Here is an 18,285-nt window from a genome sequence, read left to right on the forward strand (position 1 = left end):
AATGTGGAGTCAGTCCAACCTTATCTACAAGGCCAGGAACTTCTTGTAAAAGGTACCAGTATTTCTTAACAACATCCACATATTGATTAATGTTGTTAGAAAACTGGAGAACCACTCTAAAGTCATTCTCAGCTGTGGTACTGTGTGTTGCATCTGCAGTGGCTCTGTTGTGATTATAATAAGGTTTGCACCTAGTATCTCTAAGCTTCCAGGCATCAGATATTGCATTATCAATGTCTGCACTAGAATATCCTCTAGCCAGAAACTCAATTTTCAAGTTATTCAATGCAGCTACTGCATCATTGTCATTACTATGTAGCCTGAGTGTCCTAAAAACTTGCCCTCTTAACACATTCCTAGGAATGTGTCTAGGGTGCATACTAGATTTATGCAGCAATGTGTTCTTTCTAGTTGGTTTATGGTATATAGTACTGCGGAGATGATTCAAATCAGATTTACTCATTTTGACATCAAGAAAAAACTTATGTCAGTGGCTGAACTCTGGTGTGTAAACCTTAAAAAATCAGTTGTTGAATGCAAGTAATCCAAAAATTGGTCTAGATCAGAGCCAGAGCCCTTCCATAACCTAAAAACGTCATCTACAAACCTAACATACCACAGTATTTGTCCAAAGAAAGGATTAGTGGCAGACAAAACGTTTTGCTTTTCCCAACTGACCAGTGCTAAGTTGGCGTAGCTATTGGCACAAGCAGTGCCCATTGCCACGCCAACTTTTTGCAGGAAAAACTGTTCTTGAAACATAACAATATTATTTTCTAAAATGATTTCTAATAGGGTGCAGATTAACTGTATCTTATTATTAGTCAAAAGTTTGTGCACAGTAAGAAAATCTCTAATACTATCAACACCCCAAACATCTGGTATACTGGTAAACAGAGATTCTATGTCCATGGTCACAAGAACAAATTCCTCATCTCTATCTATCATCTCCATCCTATTATGTAGCCGCTGTAAGAACATCGTAGTGTCCTTTAAAATTGTTTAACAGTTGTCCAGAAAATCATGTAAAGTCCCTTTTACATATATGGAGAGGGGCTCAGTACACCAGCCACTACCTGAAACAATAGGTCTCATAGGTGGAAATAACAAGTCCTTGTGAATTTTAGGTAGACCATATATCCTGGGAACAACAGGCTTATGAACATTAAAATACTTAAAAAGTGAATCATCAATCAAATTAGTTATTAACAAGTCAAAAATTAGAAAATAAACTTTATCTATGATGGTATTCACCATTGATTTAGAAATACATTGATATGTGGTAGTATCAAGTAACAGTTTCTCCATTTGTGTAACATATAAATCTTTGTCTAAAACAACAATGCTGCCTCCGTTGTCGGCCTGTTTAATGATCAATGAATGTTGGCTTTTTAAATCTTGCAAAGCTCTGTACTCTCCAGTAGTCAGATTATAAAATGACATGTTACAAACAGATAGAGCATTCAGCTCCCTAAAAGCAATCTCACATGCATCAATAAAATGTTGAATACCTATGGGTGTAGCTGGAATAAAAGTACTAGGTTGTCTATACATACAGGTTTGGTTATATATATTGGTGTTGCCTGCAGAAAAAGTACATTTTAGAGAGAGATTCCTACCCAAAAGTCTTAAATCTTTTAACATTTCTGCAGGATCAGCCCTCCTGGCAGGAATAAAAGATAGACCTTTGTTAAGTAAACTGAGCTGTTCCATAGTTAAGTTAAAAAAAGAAATATTAAAGACTAAACCTGGGTCTATAGACGTCTCTTCCTGGATTGCTGGGCAGCTCCGTCCATTATAGGAGCCCTGGGTGCTTTGTTGTTGTAGGTTAGACTTTTAGAGCGAGTCCTGAATGGCAGCACTGCCTTCGGCGAGAAATCGCCCTTCTTTGAGCTGTCTAAAAAAACACTAGTATCTTTCTTACTAGCAGGTGATGGAATAACATTTCCAGCTGATATACATGAAATGCTGGATGTATGCGACGTAACCATCGATGCATACAAAGGTTTGATAGTGTTAAGAGGCTGATCTCTAGCTACAGGAGTTGCAAAGTTGTCCAAAGCAGTAGAGGAAGCTTGTACATTCAAGGCGACATGCTGAGCATTCGTAGGCATGGACGCCATAACCGGCCGATCAGCCGGAATACCGGAAGTAAGGCCGGAAGCGCTAGCTGCACTGTCAAATGTTTGAATGGTATTCGGAGCAAAATTCAAAGTGATGTTGCCTTGATTAGATCTATTAGTAGCTTCTTTGGGCCAAGAAAACACATTATTCTTGGCAAAATCAGCTTTGTCTCTATTAAGTTTGGATAGTTTAACAGTCCGCAATCTCTTTTCGTATGCTACGATGTTATCTTGTAATTGACTCATTTTGTTCAGAGTTATGTCACATGAAAAGCTGTCTGTAATCTTAGATTCTAGGTCAATGATCTGTGACTTCAGATCTGCTTCTATCGGTAGAAAAAATTCCAGTAAGAGTTCCATATACTTGGAACTAAATTGCAAGTTCAATTCTTGCCACTTACGAAGTAAAACTGGATATGCATCCCCATAAGTGGGCATATTCAATATTCTCAGTCCACGTGGAATGATCTTGTCTTCCAAAGAAGCTTGCAAATGCAGTCACTGCCATTGTAACCTTTTATATTTATACATCAAGTTCTCTAAGCTTTTATATTGTTGAAAAAATTCAGGTAGATGTTGATTTGTAGAGAAAGTGTCATTCACATCAGCATTTGTCTCCAAATTCAGTAATGGATTAACTGGAATATCCAAAATCCTTAGAAAACGATGATGCTGTCCGCTCATGGACTGTCCAGTTGTAGTATCCTCCATTAGACTGTGTGCCCCTTGAGCGAATAAAAGAAAATAGTATAAAAATCAAAAATGGTCATAGGTAAAAGCAAGGTGCAAAAAGGAGCCCAAACAAAATGAAAGAAAATGCACCGAGCTAGCACACCGAGAACGTTTATTGATAGACAAAACAGAAAACAGAAAATGGTGAGCACTTTCACAACATAAAGTTGCTTCATCAGACAACAGTAAAAGGCTTACACTCTATTTAAATAGTCAGATATCCATTACTATATTAACTAATTAGGGTTAGCAAGCTGTACAGAATCAAAATCAAGAGAAGCTTACCACAGTGAATCCTACAATAAGATGCACTATGCATATAATGTTACACACAAAGTTACTAAACATATATAACCACACTATATACAATATAAAAACCATATACATACATATATAACATAAAACAACGACAGTAAGACATATAAAAAAGTTAAAAACATCTAAAATATCTTCTAAAAGATCTAGAAATCAGTGCATGAGTTGTCAAGCCTTCAAAAAGGGAACCAACGTAGTGGCAGCATTCAATCCAGGAAACTTCTCTGTGTTAAGCTTCAGTATCCATTTTTGCTCATGCCCCTCTGTAATATTTTCTATGTCACCACCCCTAGGGTTCGTATAAATATGTTGCAAAACCAAAAATTTAAAAGAATGGGAACGATCATTATACATAACGTGACAGGCCAGAGCACTGGATTGTTTACAGTTGGTAATGTCTCTCACATGTTCTAAAATACGATCTTTCAACATTCTGTTCGTTTTGCCTACATAATAAGGATGGCATTGTTGACAAAAACAAAAATAAACAACATCAGTGGTTCTACAATCTGAATATTGATTAGAATGTAACCAAAAATGCCTGGTAGGATGCACATAATTATTTTTGTTATAAACAAACTGACAGCCACTACAGTTCCTACATGGAAAAGTTCCACGGCGAACAGAGTGAGTTAACTTTTTGCATGTTTCCCCATGGCAAAGGTGTTGTTTAAGTGACTTGCTATTCTTAAAACTGAAATGTGGAGTCAGTCCAACCTTGTCTACAAGGCCAGGAACTTCTTGTAAAAGGTACCAGTATTTCTTAACAACATCCACATATTGATTAATGTTGCTAGAAAACTGGAGAACCACTCTAAAGTCATTCTCAGCTGTGGCACTGTGTGTTGCATCTGTGGTGGCTCTGTTGTGATTATAATAAGGTTTGCACCTAGTATCTCTAAGCTTCCAGGCATCTGTTTTTCTGTTTTCTGTTTTGTCTATCAATAAACGTTCTCTGTAGCATATCGCCTACTCCGAGGAGATCTCTGCCTAACATATAAAGCTATGTTAAACCCAGAGCTGTTGGACATGCTACACCTTAAGAAATCCCAATCCCTCCAAGCTACACGCTCTAGGGGCCTAAACCTTGTCACCACAATAAACAGGACATGCTAGAGGGATAGATTCCTGTACCAGAGACTTCCTATACTCTGGAACAAGCTACCCATCTATGTCAAGCAAAGTTCCTCATTAGCACTCTTCAAGAAAAATCTTGATGAGTGGATGGGAAATAGGAAATACACCCCTGGGATCATTTCTGTGGCTCTGCTCAACAGGGGCACATGAAATTAACTTTCTTGGGTGGCGTAAGCCAGGGAACCTTGTTGGCTAGGCTTACTTAGGCCTTTTGGTCGATAGCCTATTACCTACCTCTGAACCTATGAACCTATGAAAAGGTTATACATCACTGTGCAGTCAGTGTATGTCACTGAAATTGTTGTCTCTTGTCATATTTTTTTTTCGGTAGTTTTACTATTGACCTTAATACTGCCAGCCCAGTGTAGACTTGTATGTGCAACATCTAACATACAACAGCTTCAAAACATAACACAAAGGTCTTTCACTGAAATTGAATCATGGCTGTCTAACTCACAGCTCATACTTAATCTCAACAAAACCAAACTCATGGTCTTTCAACTCACCAGACTCACAGACCCCCCTCCCACGTTCTGTATCACTGCTATTGATAATACAAAAATGACTCCTAAACCTCAAGCTAAACTGCTAAGAATTATACTAGATGATAAACTGAGATTTGACTTACACATATCACAAACAATTAGGAAAATACATAAAAAATGGCAACCCTGTACAGAAACAAACCATTTCTAATGGACAGTTCTAGAGTGGCCATTGCCAGAACCCACCTCCTGTCAACACTGTTCTATGCATGACCCATTCTTACCAATCTCAAAAAGACAGACATAGACAAACTAGAAACATGCAATAACAAAACAGCAAAATTTGCCTCAGACTCTAAACATAGGAGACACCACTGCTTCCCTCTAGAAAAACTCTCCTGGCTAGAACTACCACAACTCTTGGCTTATAACCAGCTAGCCATGGCTCATAAACTGCTCTATCAACCTGATAAAACTCCTGCTCTCCTAAATATAATACAACCTTATTCCAACAAATGTCTGGTACGCTTATCAAATAAATCATAATTACAAGTTCCCAAATCTACAAACACTGCAGGGGACTCTCAGTATTCATGCCATGTAGCAAAAACCTAGAATACACTTCCTCATTCTATTACAACTACTATCAACTCAACTCAATTTAAAAAACTACTTCAAAAAGTATTTATCAGACTCATGACTCTGCTCATGTAACAGTCCAGGCTAACTTTCAACAGGTATAATCACGTTCCCCTTTACTCATAAAACTATCATACAGACATGTTAGTATCTCTCACATACATTCTTTTTCCTTACCCTTCGAATAACTATAACCTATTTCTCTCTTTCACATAAAACTACCTTAATACTTACCCATACCTCACTTATCTAAACAGAAATATTTGATTCACTAACAATCTCTATCTAAAACTCCTGTCTTCTCTCAATTGTTTCTCATGCTGACCTCCTTTCTTCCTCACTTTTACCTTTCTCTCCTCTTCCTCACTTTTACCTTTACTCTGCTTTTCTTTAATATAATTGAAGAGAAAGTGATTACAGTATACTTTCTACCTTTTCTCGTTTTTTTTTTCTTTCCAATTGCAAATATAACTTTATAATTAATATTTTAACTTTTTCTGCCAAATGTAAGCCATGTGTAACATAAGTATCACTGGACTAGTCTTTCACTAAATTTTGAACAACTGTATTGTTGCAAAACCATATAAAACTCAGCCAATTCTATCCATTTACTAAGTATTATATAAGTACTGTAAATTGCAATATTCCTGTCATGTCTTTTATCATTGTGTAAAAAAATCTCACTATGTCTATGTATTGTTACTATGTTAGAGCTTTTCACCACTGGCCGCCTCTGAAAATGGGTTCTGCCCAGTCGGCCCTTTCCCAGTAAACAAATATAAAGTAAATAAATAAATATTTTGACTAAACAGAGAATGACAATAGTGGTTGTGGTTATGAAGTAAGCAAAAGGTGAAATAACTTGAGTATTAGGAGGAAGGGGAAAAAGAGTTCAGGTGAAGGTTGCATATGAGTAAGTAAGATGAGCCTTTGTTAAAGAATCGGTCTATCAGTTATGTAATACAGCTAACTTTTTAAAAGCATGAAGATTTGGTTTTATTTTTATGGGGTTTTTTTGTTGTTTTGTTTTGTTTTTTCAGTTTTTGCTGGAACTATCAATATGACTGAAGTTCTTGCTTGAAATTAAAATATCAATAAAAGATCAGAGTTTTTTTTTTTTTTATGAGGGTATAGAGCACAGGTTTAAGTTGGAGCCATCTAGTAAACTGATAGTGAGATGCAAATGATGACGGCCTATAGAGTGTTACTGGACAAATTGCACACTTTAGATATGATTTTTATGAATAATATACTAAAAGTGGGCACTAAAAAGATGAAAAGATGGCAGCTTTTAAAGAAGAAGGTTGTGTGACTTTACCTGGCTTTAGTAATCGGTGTATACTTTCTCAAGACTAGCTTCAATTTGGGGCAATTGTGTGGCAATAGGGAAGCTGGATATTCAGAAGATATGGCAGGCAAAAAGTTATATATATAATGTAGAAGCACAGTACTCCATCCATTTGCCCTGTGTAGCTCTCTAGTGTCATGCAGTAATTGTCAGATTTGTCAAGGGGACGGCATTCTAGGAGGAGTTATTTCAAAGTTGTTGAGGGGGGGACATCTGCAAGAAATAATGTGACATTTTTATAAGATTCTCTCTGGGAGATAGAAAGTTAATTTCTTAGGCCAATCTAAACTTTGTGTTTAGTATCATAGCATTCAGGAAACCGTGACTCAGTCCTTCTATGTTGAAATCAGTAACTACTGCCATTAACCCCCCCCCACACACACACACTCCAAACGCCTCCAAATAAAAAGAGAAAATGTAATGTTCCATCTTTTTGTTTGAGTCTGTCTTGTTTCCTTGTTATAATTAAAAATGTGTATACAGTGAGTATGATTGGAGCTATATGGAAAAAAGCATACCACAACATCAGTAGACCAGCCCAACTCCTGAAGCTTTGATTTAAATAAAAATAAAATAAAAGCTTGACAAAATATGTGGTAAGCAATTTTATAAAATGTCTTCAATTCCTTACAGAAGATTAAAAAAAGAAAACTTAGCACCATTCATAGTTCACAACTTCTTTGCCCAAGTGTCAGACACAAAGCCAAAAATAATGGGGAACAATGGTCCAAAATCAGGGACATTTTAAATACTACTCTAACTCATTTTCAAGTTTAATAGAACATTATTTCCTATCAACATGCATTTTCTGAATAATCAAAAGTATGAAACCCTGATGGCTGCCATTATTCACTACTACAGTCCTCAGTGATCTAAAATGTTCAAAAGGAGGGAAAATTAGGGAAATTCTGTAAAATCAAGGCAATTGAGAGGTATGGTACTATATGTTTACTAATATAAAGAGTCCTGGTACCACGTGGGCATTTCAAAATAAAGTTGAAGGAGTAATTCAGCACTAGATTATTTCTTAAGATTAGTTTCAAGTAGAGATGAATGACAGAATCTTTATAGCTAATCCTGCAGAGAATGCTGTGTTTATACTGGTGGATGGCGGTAAAGCTGGGGAGGGGGGTATACCAACAGACAGTGGTAATTCTCCTCCATGTTGCCCTGCCTAGAAACATGATTCAGTTTTGGAAGACAGTATATGAAGTTAACTGGGTGTAATAAATGCTGAGGTTATGTGGGAGGTGTACAGCCTTCCACAAAAAAAATCATAATGTTATACATTGGCAAATCACTTGTTGAGTAAAATAACTACAACTGCCTGTAGGGCATGACATAAGTTTACTATTCTGTGGCAAAATAAGTGTCTGAAAAGCTGAGAAGTCACAATTCTTACTACTTCCCCAGAGAACTGGCATTATGCACTTACAACAAATGATAAAATAAAATAAATAAAAAATAAAAAATGCACTTAAACCATTTGGCTATGTTTGTATAACATTATTTCATATATTTAAATAAAGCATTTGTGTATAGTATTTCTGAAATTGACTTCTAATTTTACAAATAATTATGTCTAATGACATTTTTTATTTCCTCTCAAGAGATAAATATCAGCTTTTATTTTTGTTAATTTATTTTAACCATCATTGTTTTTTACTGTGTTCACCATTATTTATGTTTTATTTTTCTAATACTCTAACTTCCTGTTTTGAGTGTTTGTAATTTGCATAATAATAAGCATTCAAACACTTTAAACATATAAATAAATAGAATGTGCCACCCAGTCATTCACTAATAGGTCTATAGTCTGATCAGGACACTCCTTGGCCACTCTGTTAAATACCCAGTGACAAGCAACAGAGTATGAGTTGAATATCCTGAAGCTAGTCTAGATACATGGCACATGACAGCACTGAGTCATCAATAGAGTGGGCTCTCACAGCACATACTGCAGACTCTTAATCAAGGAAACAGACCTTTAAAATTGGCACTGCAAAACTATAAGCATTTTACTGGCAAAAAAGAAATGCTTATTAGCTTGTGGAAGTACAGGCTCCCTACCAGAAGTGCAACATAAGTAACTGCGAGTGCTACAACTTATTAAAAAAATGAGACTGAAAAAATAACGTCAGCAAATCTTGAAGCTCACTGTAATACCTTTCAAGTATTTTTTCTGGGGAAAGGGAGTATATAACTCACAATGTGGGATCAAAGTTTCTTGTGATAGGGGGAATACTCCAAGGTATAGTAACAATGGGCTTTATTATAGTTTCTCTATATTAGCACTTTCAGTCTCAGAATTTCAAGCAATGCATTTACAGTCATTGAAATTTCAACAGGAATTCAAAAAGTATCTATCATAAGGATTTCGTTATTAATTGCACAATGGCTGATGGATGACATTCTTACACACAGATATACTGTTGGATATCTTCCTCCAATTATACTGCAATATTTTTTGTGCTCATTAGAGCATACCCTATTTTTTTAAAAACATCACATGAACTTTTAAAAAAAAATTAACATTTCATGTCTCTTTTTTGTAATGCAGTATGTATGAACATATGCACAGCTTGTATATAGGAACTAAATAATTGGATTATTTTCTAATTATATAGCTTAACGGTCATACTGAAACATGAAATAATATGATAAAATATAATAAGCCAAATAAGAAGAAGGGTTTAAAATGATAAAGTAAGAAGCACTAGTTACAAGTACTGTGTGCCAAAATGGAGAGCATTACATGGACAACCATAGATAACAACTGTTGTACACCATTAAAATATGTAATACTATATACTGTTTTTAACATATTAGAAGTAGTAAATCTAGTAACAGGAGTAAAACAACTGGAACTGAGATCTTTAGAAAAGGGTAGGAGCAAACTACATAGGAAAAATGGGAATTGTGGGAACAATGCATACTGGGGAGGAATAACTTTAAAAGAAGGCAGGACTTAAATGAACTATGTAATGCTTGAAAATGATTGGGTAGATTATAAGTGATGTATAATGTTTGCAGCTGGGAATGTGTCAGTATGGTTTGTGATACAATATGCTTACAACTAGGATTGTGTTGGTGTGGTTCATTTTCATTTAGTCTGAAGAAGCCTTTTGGCGAAAGCGCTCACTTGTGTTTTATATTAATAAAATTATATAAATGTACGACTGTTTATGTCGTAAGTGCTGGTTTAATAAAGATGTTTCTTGTTTAAAAAAGGGGCAGGAATTGACTAAGTAATGTATTGTTGCTTAGGTTATATTATATATAGCAATATATGTGAATTATAATGTTTGCTAATGTTAATTTAATACAGTTTGATTACTTTTGTTGTTGTTGTCTTTCGGCTTTTCCTGGTTAGGGGTCACCAGTCCGCTAATGATTGGCAGTAGATTTTCACGGTGCCGAGTTGCCAGCTCGACGCCCAACCTTCAACGAAGGCATGCCCATTCACGCATGTCTTGCGGAATGCCACTCGACCCGCGGGGAGGACATGCAGACTCCACACAGAAGGCACTCCCAGCACACTAGCTAAGAATCGAACGGGAGAACCTCTTGCTGTGAGACAACAATGCTACTGCTGCACCACCACGGATGTATATAAATGTAAATTTGTATATACTACAAGTGATAATTCAATAAAGGTGTTAAAAAAAAAGCAAATCTTTGAAGAAAATGTTTGACCATTGACAGTAGTTTATTTTCAGTTACTGGTTCTGAGTATTCCTCTCATTACATCTAATTCTGCAACTTAAAATACCCACTGAAAACATGGTGTTGCATCAGTAACAAGATAGAACGACTGTCTTATACGGTTAAAAGTGCGTGGCACCACATATTCCATTAGTCATGACACAAAGATTTGTGGGGAAAAACAGCCTGACCATTGATAGCAGTTTACTCTGCATAATTATTGTTTTTTGGTTTGCTCTACAGTACCAAGAGAACAGCTAAATGCATCACTTAAAGTATCTGCGGTAGTGTGTGAAGCAATTTCTTTTCAATATGTACATGCGTAATGGGGTGGGTGTAAGATTTACACATACTTATTTTGAGCTGTAATAAAATCTAACCAGTAATTATGAGGTATTTTACTTCACTTTCACTTCCTTCCATATCATGAATCACTTCAGCTGTTTGATTTAGTTTCCTACTCCATATGCAATTATATTTTTTGTTTACTGTTGTAGTAAGGCTGAAGAAATCTTAAGGAACAGTAGCACTCACAAATAAGAGTTTTATAAATGTTAACTATAACTTGACTAGAACTTCTGTAGACAGTGTAAATAGGGAACTGAAAAGAGCAAGGGCAACTGCTCCTATATGTGGTACATACTGTAGTGGAAAGACCAGAAGAACTATACATGAAAGTCCATAAATTCTACTGAAGACTTCAATGCAGTAAGGGTGTAAGAAGAATGGGGAACACCTACCTGACATAAGACCATTAACATTCTAAAACCTAAAAAGGCAGTTTCTAAAGCACCTTTTTATTTTCTGTTCTAAAATACATTGCCAGTTTACTAACTTCAATGTTACTCTAATGTGTATAAAAACTTCCACCTCTCTGATTTATTTTAAATATTTTTTTCTAAATGTGAAGGACAAAAGAAATGCAAGACTAGTCTAAAACCTCCCCTCAGATATTTCAGGCCAGCTCAGCATGACAATCTTACAGTCTTCCGTGAGCAGTGATTAAGATTTAAGATCCCAACCAATTGCCATATGCTTGACCGATTTTTATGGTTAAGCTTGCTGAAGTCCTGGGTACTAGACTTATGAGGTTTGCTCCTCCCGTTTGCTGTAAGATAGCTAGCAAGGATAATGAGAGAAATTATGTCTGCGCATCTCTTCATATTGGACTCAGAGGTAGTATAGGATACTACACTGTCTTTTCTACATCTGGATGAAAAATTCTCAATAAGAGAAAAGCCTACAGCAGTCCAGTGAAAACTGTGGCACTCCAAACCAACAAAAATGCAATTTAATGCAAATAAGTGCTACATTGTGCTTGTAAAATTCAGCCACCTAGGTGATGATTAGTTGCAAAATGCCCTAAATCTAGACTTCGGATGATGCACCCTTTACTACTGAAATGTCATCAAGCTTAACTCTGCAATGAATGGGTGCCTAGTTTGTGCCTCTTAGTATAAACAGAAAAACAAGTTTATTTAAGCTACATCACCCCAAGTCTGACAAAATATGATGTGGGCCTCAAACTCAGATGCCAGCAAACCATCACCTGAGGACATCCTCACTAACCCTAAGTCTTTTTATCAAAGAATTGACATGCTAATAGTTCTGCTACACCTGTTGACAGTATTCCTCCACAGACTTTAGTTGGCACATCTAAAGCTGTCCCTACTCCCATTGACACTGCAGCAGTGCAGAACAACTTCTTGTTACCTTGAGTAAAAGTTCTCCCAGTATTTACAGGCATTGCCATCCCCCTCATAGCTAGATGCCATGAGGGGGCACCCTTCTTCTGCTTGAAGGAAAGGAGGCACATTTTCCACTGAGATGTTTGCCTTTCATACCAAGCATAATTTCATCAAGTGTAGCTGATTCAACCAGTTTACTGGGCTGGTACTCTGAACCAGCACCACACCCCCTAAGCTTCAAGTGAAAAGCCAAAAAAAAAAAGCCAATCAATGCCCCCACCCCCACAGCTTTTGAATTGAAAAGCAAAAAAGCAAAAAGCAAACAAATAAAAAAAATGTATGTACTAGCTACCGGCACACCAGTCAGATGCAGATGCATAACATGCTACAACCTCCTGCTCCAGCAATTCAGGCCCCATTTCTGTCCCCTGCCCCAAACCCTCATTAAATATAGTTTCTTCTTTTAAATTGTAGTAAGCTGTTACTACAGTGTGAACCCTGCCTGCATGGAGTGCTACAGCTGTTATGCTTTAGTTTAAAAAAAAAGTATTCTTTTTAAAGAGTAGCAAACAGTTGATACGGTTTATACCCTACCTGCACAGAGCTCTACAGTGCTCAGATTTTAACTAAAACAAAAAAAGTATTATTTTTTTACTTTTAAACTGTAGCAAACTGTTTGCCACAATGTGGCAACTAGTCGCTACAGTTTAGACCACACATGGAGAGCTACAGTGCTCAGGTTTGACCACAAATACACTACCAGCTTTTAAAAAATGGTATTGCATTAAAGAAACATCAGAATTGGCCAGTCCTGCCACCCACCACTTTGTGTCACCAGCAGTATAACAGCTCATAGCAGCCAGTGGCTAAATGTTATTGTCAATATCTTTATAGGGTATGGTCATATGTAGTATTCACTATTATCCCTGTTATTAAGAGTGTTACCATTGACGCTCCATGCACGAGTAAGACAGGTGCACTTTTAGATCCTCACAGGAAGTGTATACCAGATTAATGATCTGATGGGGAGGAAAACTGAGATCGAGACTGTGATTCTTGGATGTGGTGTGGCACTACCAGAAAGGGACATAATACATAGAGGATAGTAAAACGTGAGACATGGTGACCAAGGGAGCAGCAGCTGTAAAGAATAAGAAGTTTGGAACCCATTGCAGATACAGCCTGTTCAGTGGTCTGCCCTTCTGCACCACCTTGGTAGTGGGTGCTAACCTTAATCCTGACCTTAACCCTACACCTTACCATAATAAAGACCTTCCTGTAACACTGCCACTATATAATACACACTCAAACATGCAAACATGCATAAATGCACACTATATCTATCCCCTTACCTAATCCTAACCCTAAAATGCACACACACAAATATACAAAACCTAGCCCTGACCCTAAACCTGATTCTCCCACACATGCACAAACACTATCACCCCCTCCAACCCCACTCATTTTTCTCAATGAAGCATTCCCTTAACATTTTGACCATTCAGCTATCTGTTACTTTGATATTAAGCACCACTCCTCACACTCGTTGACCAAACACCTTTGATGAAATGACAGGAACATGCACACATATGTATGCGTGTGTTTGTACGGAGGGGTGCATTTGTGTGTATGTGTTTGTTATTTTTATAGAGCTGCTTTGAGTCTTTTGTTGTTTGGAGTTCAGAATTTTTGAAAAATTATCATATGTATATATTCATGGATATATATATATATATATATATATATATATATATATATATATATCATTTCACTTTACAATCCTGAAATACTGAAATATCGAAATCCAGTATCTTGAGACTGTAAAGCCAAAAACTTAAAAACTCGAAACCCCAAAAGAGCGAAATTCCAAATCGCAACTGCCCACATACACACTCCACACACAAACAAGCATACATACACTTTCCTCCCTACACTACAAACCAACACAACACACAAACACAACAAAATAAACACACACACAAACCCTACATATAAGCAGGGGGCAAGCACCCCTGCACCCCCCCATGTGGGGGGTTGTGCCCCCCACACCACCTCTACTTATATATACTTACTCTGAGGTTGCATTAAAAACACAAATACACAAAAACCACCACTACACATTCCACACTCCCCTTTCCCAAACACACATCACATACATACAAATATCACCACTCTCAACACTTACACACTCACATTCTTACCTACCTACCTTAACCCACAACTCAAAACTCCAAACACACTCACACACAATAAAATCCCTACCCAAAACCCCTAGTAAAACATCACTTACCTGAATCTCCAGCTACATCCACATAGCAGACTGCACATCACGAACACAGGGAATCACATGTCACATACACGCCTCCACAACCGCGGATTTGACATTTCTGCATTCAGCATTCTGCACTTTCACGCAAGTGCAGTTTTGACACTTCAGTCTCGAGCTACTGAAATTTGATTTATCAGTAGTTCGAGATTCTGAAGTGAAACTATATATATATATATATATATATATATATATATATATATATATATATATATATATATATATATATATATATATATATATATATATATATAAATGTGTGTGTGTGTGTGTGTTTATAAATTCATTTCTTTCTCCATCATTTCCGTATATACCCTCCAGGACCTGTAATGTCTCCTGCATGCAAGTTACAGTGTGGCTTTGTAATGTGAAGACAAAACATTTCACCTAATGTTAAGCCCTCCCTTGGCAGTGTCAAAAAGTCAAATTGCACAGACATAGTCTAACAAGTAGCAACATAATAGCTTCAGAATGAAGTAGCATTTGTCTGCTGATAACTGTCAGCTGATATCCTGAACAGTAAGTCTGCATGTTTTTACATAAGGAATATTTCTCACATCAGGCATGTGTTACCACTGGCATACCTCTTAGCACAAGAATTCTGGACAAAGCCAGAAATAATGGAGGTCAAAGATCCACAGTCAGAGACAGATTTTAAATATTGCTCTTATAAACTTAGAAAGTATGGATTTCCCAAAGGATATGATGTCTAAAAGTGAAATGTCTGTCATCATTTAGTTAATTCAGTCATTGCTGATTTGCCAGAAAACTACAATTTTTATGAGGAACAGACCAAAACTATGATGCAAAAATCTGGACATTATCTGAAATTAAGGAAAGTTGAGAGGTATGTTCGGAGAACTTGGCTGTGGTTATGCATGCACTGTCTCTCCTTATACACTGGGTTTGCAGACTATGAGTGTGATCGCTTGGAGGTTGTAGTAAAGTTTAATCATGTCTCTCTTCATATAGTCCAAGGAGGTATGTCTCAAGTCATTCACTTCAACATGGACTATGACATAGTCATAAGAGTACATGTTGTTGAGAGACTTGAGTACATGTGTGATATGGTGGATTCTGGCACTTGACAAACATCTAACCATGACTTTCTCCTTATCTAGGCTGGTGAGGGGCATATCTGTGTGTCTCACAATGGAGTCTCCTATGACTAATATGGTGGGCTTAGAGTTAAACCTTAGTGGCTGTGAGACACAGGTGTGTGGATTATGTGTGGTGTGTGGTATGTGGTGTGTGGTGTGGTGGGCGGTGGAGTTCGCATTTGTTTTTGCCTCTGAGGTCTCTTTTCCTTATGTTTTTGTTGAGGACCTCCCCATTTGTGGGTCTGTGTTGTGAAGATGGGGGTGGTGTTTGAGGTGTGGTGTTTGTGTTGACAGCCTTCTCAGTGCCAAATATACTGGCTTGTGAAGGAGAGAGCATAGACTCTAGGTTCTTAACGTCATTGTAAATATATAAAGTCTTCTCCAAAAGATGTTTATAATCTTTTATATGTACTCCTTTAATATTTCATTGATCTGGTTGATTTTGATTACATTTTAATTCATAATTGCCAATCTTTTGCCAGTCTTCCTGGATTCAAATAGCTTTATGAAGGTATATATTTAAAAATAAAAATTGCAAGTTAGTTGTGTTTACTATAATACCTACAGTTAGTTTTTACTCTCTATACCAGTTTTATTCACTTTCTTGTCTATTCAGTTAACCTGCTTATTCAAATTACAAGATGGAAACCTGGGTAGGCCCAGATAACAAAGATAATCACGTTATAAGGTATTGCAGTAAATCTGTCACTGAGCTCCACTGAAATCACTTAAAGCAATCAGTGTGCTAGACCAAAGCTTTAATGTTAGTGAACTGAATGGTGTTTGTCAAGCAGAAACATATTTACACGTCTTTATTTTGCAACAACATTTCTTAAATGTCCAACTTACTAACTACTTTAAAATGTAGTATGAACTTGAGGGTACTATTCCATTTTATTACTGAGTAAAGCACTGTCCTACAGTGCTGACAGCAGGATGTTATCCTTATTATTGAATATATTAGCATATGGACTTCCACTGGCATAGTGACAACTACTGCCACACAGCTTCAGGAAATTACAAGCATTTGTCAATGCACATTTGCAGGGGGGGGGGGCATAATCTAGAGGTAATAGTTAAGGTTACACTCTGGGTGCCCAATTCATGGTGCTAATAATACAGATCTCTTATCACTAGAATGTTAATCAAATCTACATCTAACTGAAATATCCTATTTCTAAATAATTAAATCAGAAGTCTTGATGTAATAAATATGCGTGTTTGTCAGTACATTGCAATATCTATAATTGTGGATTTGCTTATCTTGCATTGGCATGGACTTTTTATGCCAGAATCATATTGATAAATATTATAGTCTGGTTAAATATTTTAGTTCTCATGCTGAGTGGCTTTTGCAATATCTGTTGTTTATATTGCATAGGACCACGCTGCTCAACAGTGTTACAAGAATGCATTTATTAAAAGATGGAGAAAGTTCAACTGAGTTGTATTTATGCTGTAGTTTATGGTGTAGTTTATGCCACCTAGATATGGTGTAAAGTGACTGCAGGCAGGGCCATATGCTTTTTTTCCCAGCCTGTTTGTACTTCACTATTCCATTTCCCAAACCAGTGAAAGGCATTGGCCTGTCATCTTTATAGAACAAGTACATGTTTCTTTGTTCATGTTAAAATCTGTACCTCCCCATCTCTTATTCTGCAGCCTAACTGAAGCATCAAGGTGGCCAAATAGGCTGTCCTGGTTTATTTGTATGCCTTTTCTTTTAGTGAAAGGTAGCTAGAAATTCTAAGGACCTTGGCAAATGTCGGGTTAATATTGTGCATTCATAATTATTTCTTATACATGAAAAGAGTTCAGTAAAGCTATTATGACATGAAGAAATGTATGCCTTAGTAATTTATTATATATTTAATTGCAGATACTTCTGCTACAAATACTGAATGTGCTTAAACATCCTTTCTCCTTCAATACGTGACAATGAAAATCAATGGTGCTGTCATCTTTAAATTAAAAGCTTTTGGAGTACAAACTGGTAAATGTAATAATATGTTAGAAAAGGTATACCATCTACCATTATCTTGTTGCTGTACCAGAGAGACTCTGAAATATTAATTTGATATGCATAGTTTTAAGAAGAAGCAACTTGAGGGCAGTTAAGGCATCTAGGACCAATCATGTCTTTATTAATCTGGATAAGCTACGGCAGGAACTTTATTAGACTTTGCATGTTTGCTACAGCAATAAAACACAAGTTGCCTTTTGTTTTCTAGGGTACAGCTAATGCAGTATGTCATCTATGGAATTGCTTCATTTTTCTTCTTGTATGGAATTATTCTTCTGGCAGAAGGCTTTTATACAACAAGTGCCGTTAAAGAGATTCATGGCGAGTTCAAAACTACTGCTTGTGGGCGATGCATCAGTGGAATGGTATGTAATAAATCAAATGCATTAACTCTGCAGACTAACATTCAGAAAAGCAGTTTGTATAAAGATCATCTGACTTCCTAAACATCCTGGATACAATTTTCAAAATATCATACACAGAACTTTCATTCATATTTCAGTTTAGTTCCATATAATTTTTCAGGATACATAGAAGCAGTGAATGTTGAAGATCTTTTGATGCTTAAGTCATACTTCCTTACTTTTAGCCATTATATCAGTTCAGAAGAATGTCCATAAAGTTATAAACACAACAAAAGGCTTCAGCACAGCAGTGCCATGTT

General features: G+C 36.6%; 1 protein-coding gene across 3 annotated transcripts in view; it reads left to right on the plus strand.

The window, feature by feature from the left end:
* Window positions 1-18,285, plus strand: part of GPM6B (glycoprotein M6B) — a 1,017,601-nt gene that overhangs the window by 889,710 nt on the left and 109,606 nt on the right. For all 3 annotated transcript variants that reach the window (XM_044072527.1, XM_044072528.1, XM_044072526.1), the window contains exon 3: window positions 17,830-17,986. In XM_044072527.1, coding sequence (XP_043928462.1) covers window positions 17,830-17,986 — 157 coding nt within the window. The remainder of the gene's footprint in view (window positions 1-17,829; window positions 17,987-18,285) is intronic.

Source organism: Protopterus annectens, chromosome 5.part0 (genome assembly GCF_019279795.1).
Source record: "Protopterus annectens isolate FY-2018-M chromosome 5.part0, PAN1.0, whole genome shotgun sequence".
In the NCBI taxonomy this organism is placed as follows: Eukaryota; Metazoa; Chordata; order Ceratodontiformes; family Protopteridae; genus Protopterus; species Protopterus annectens.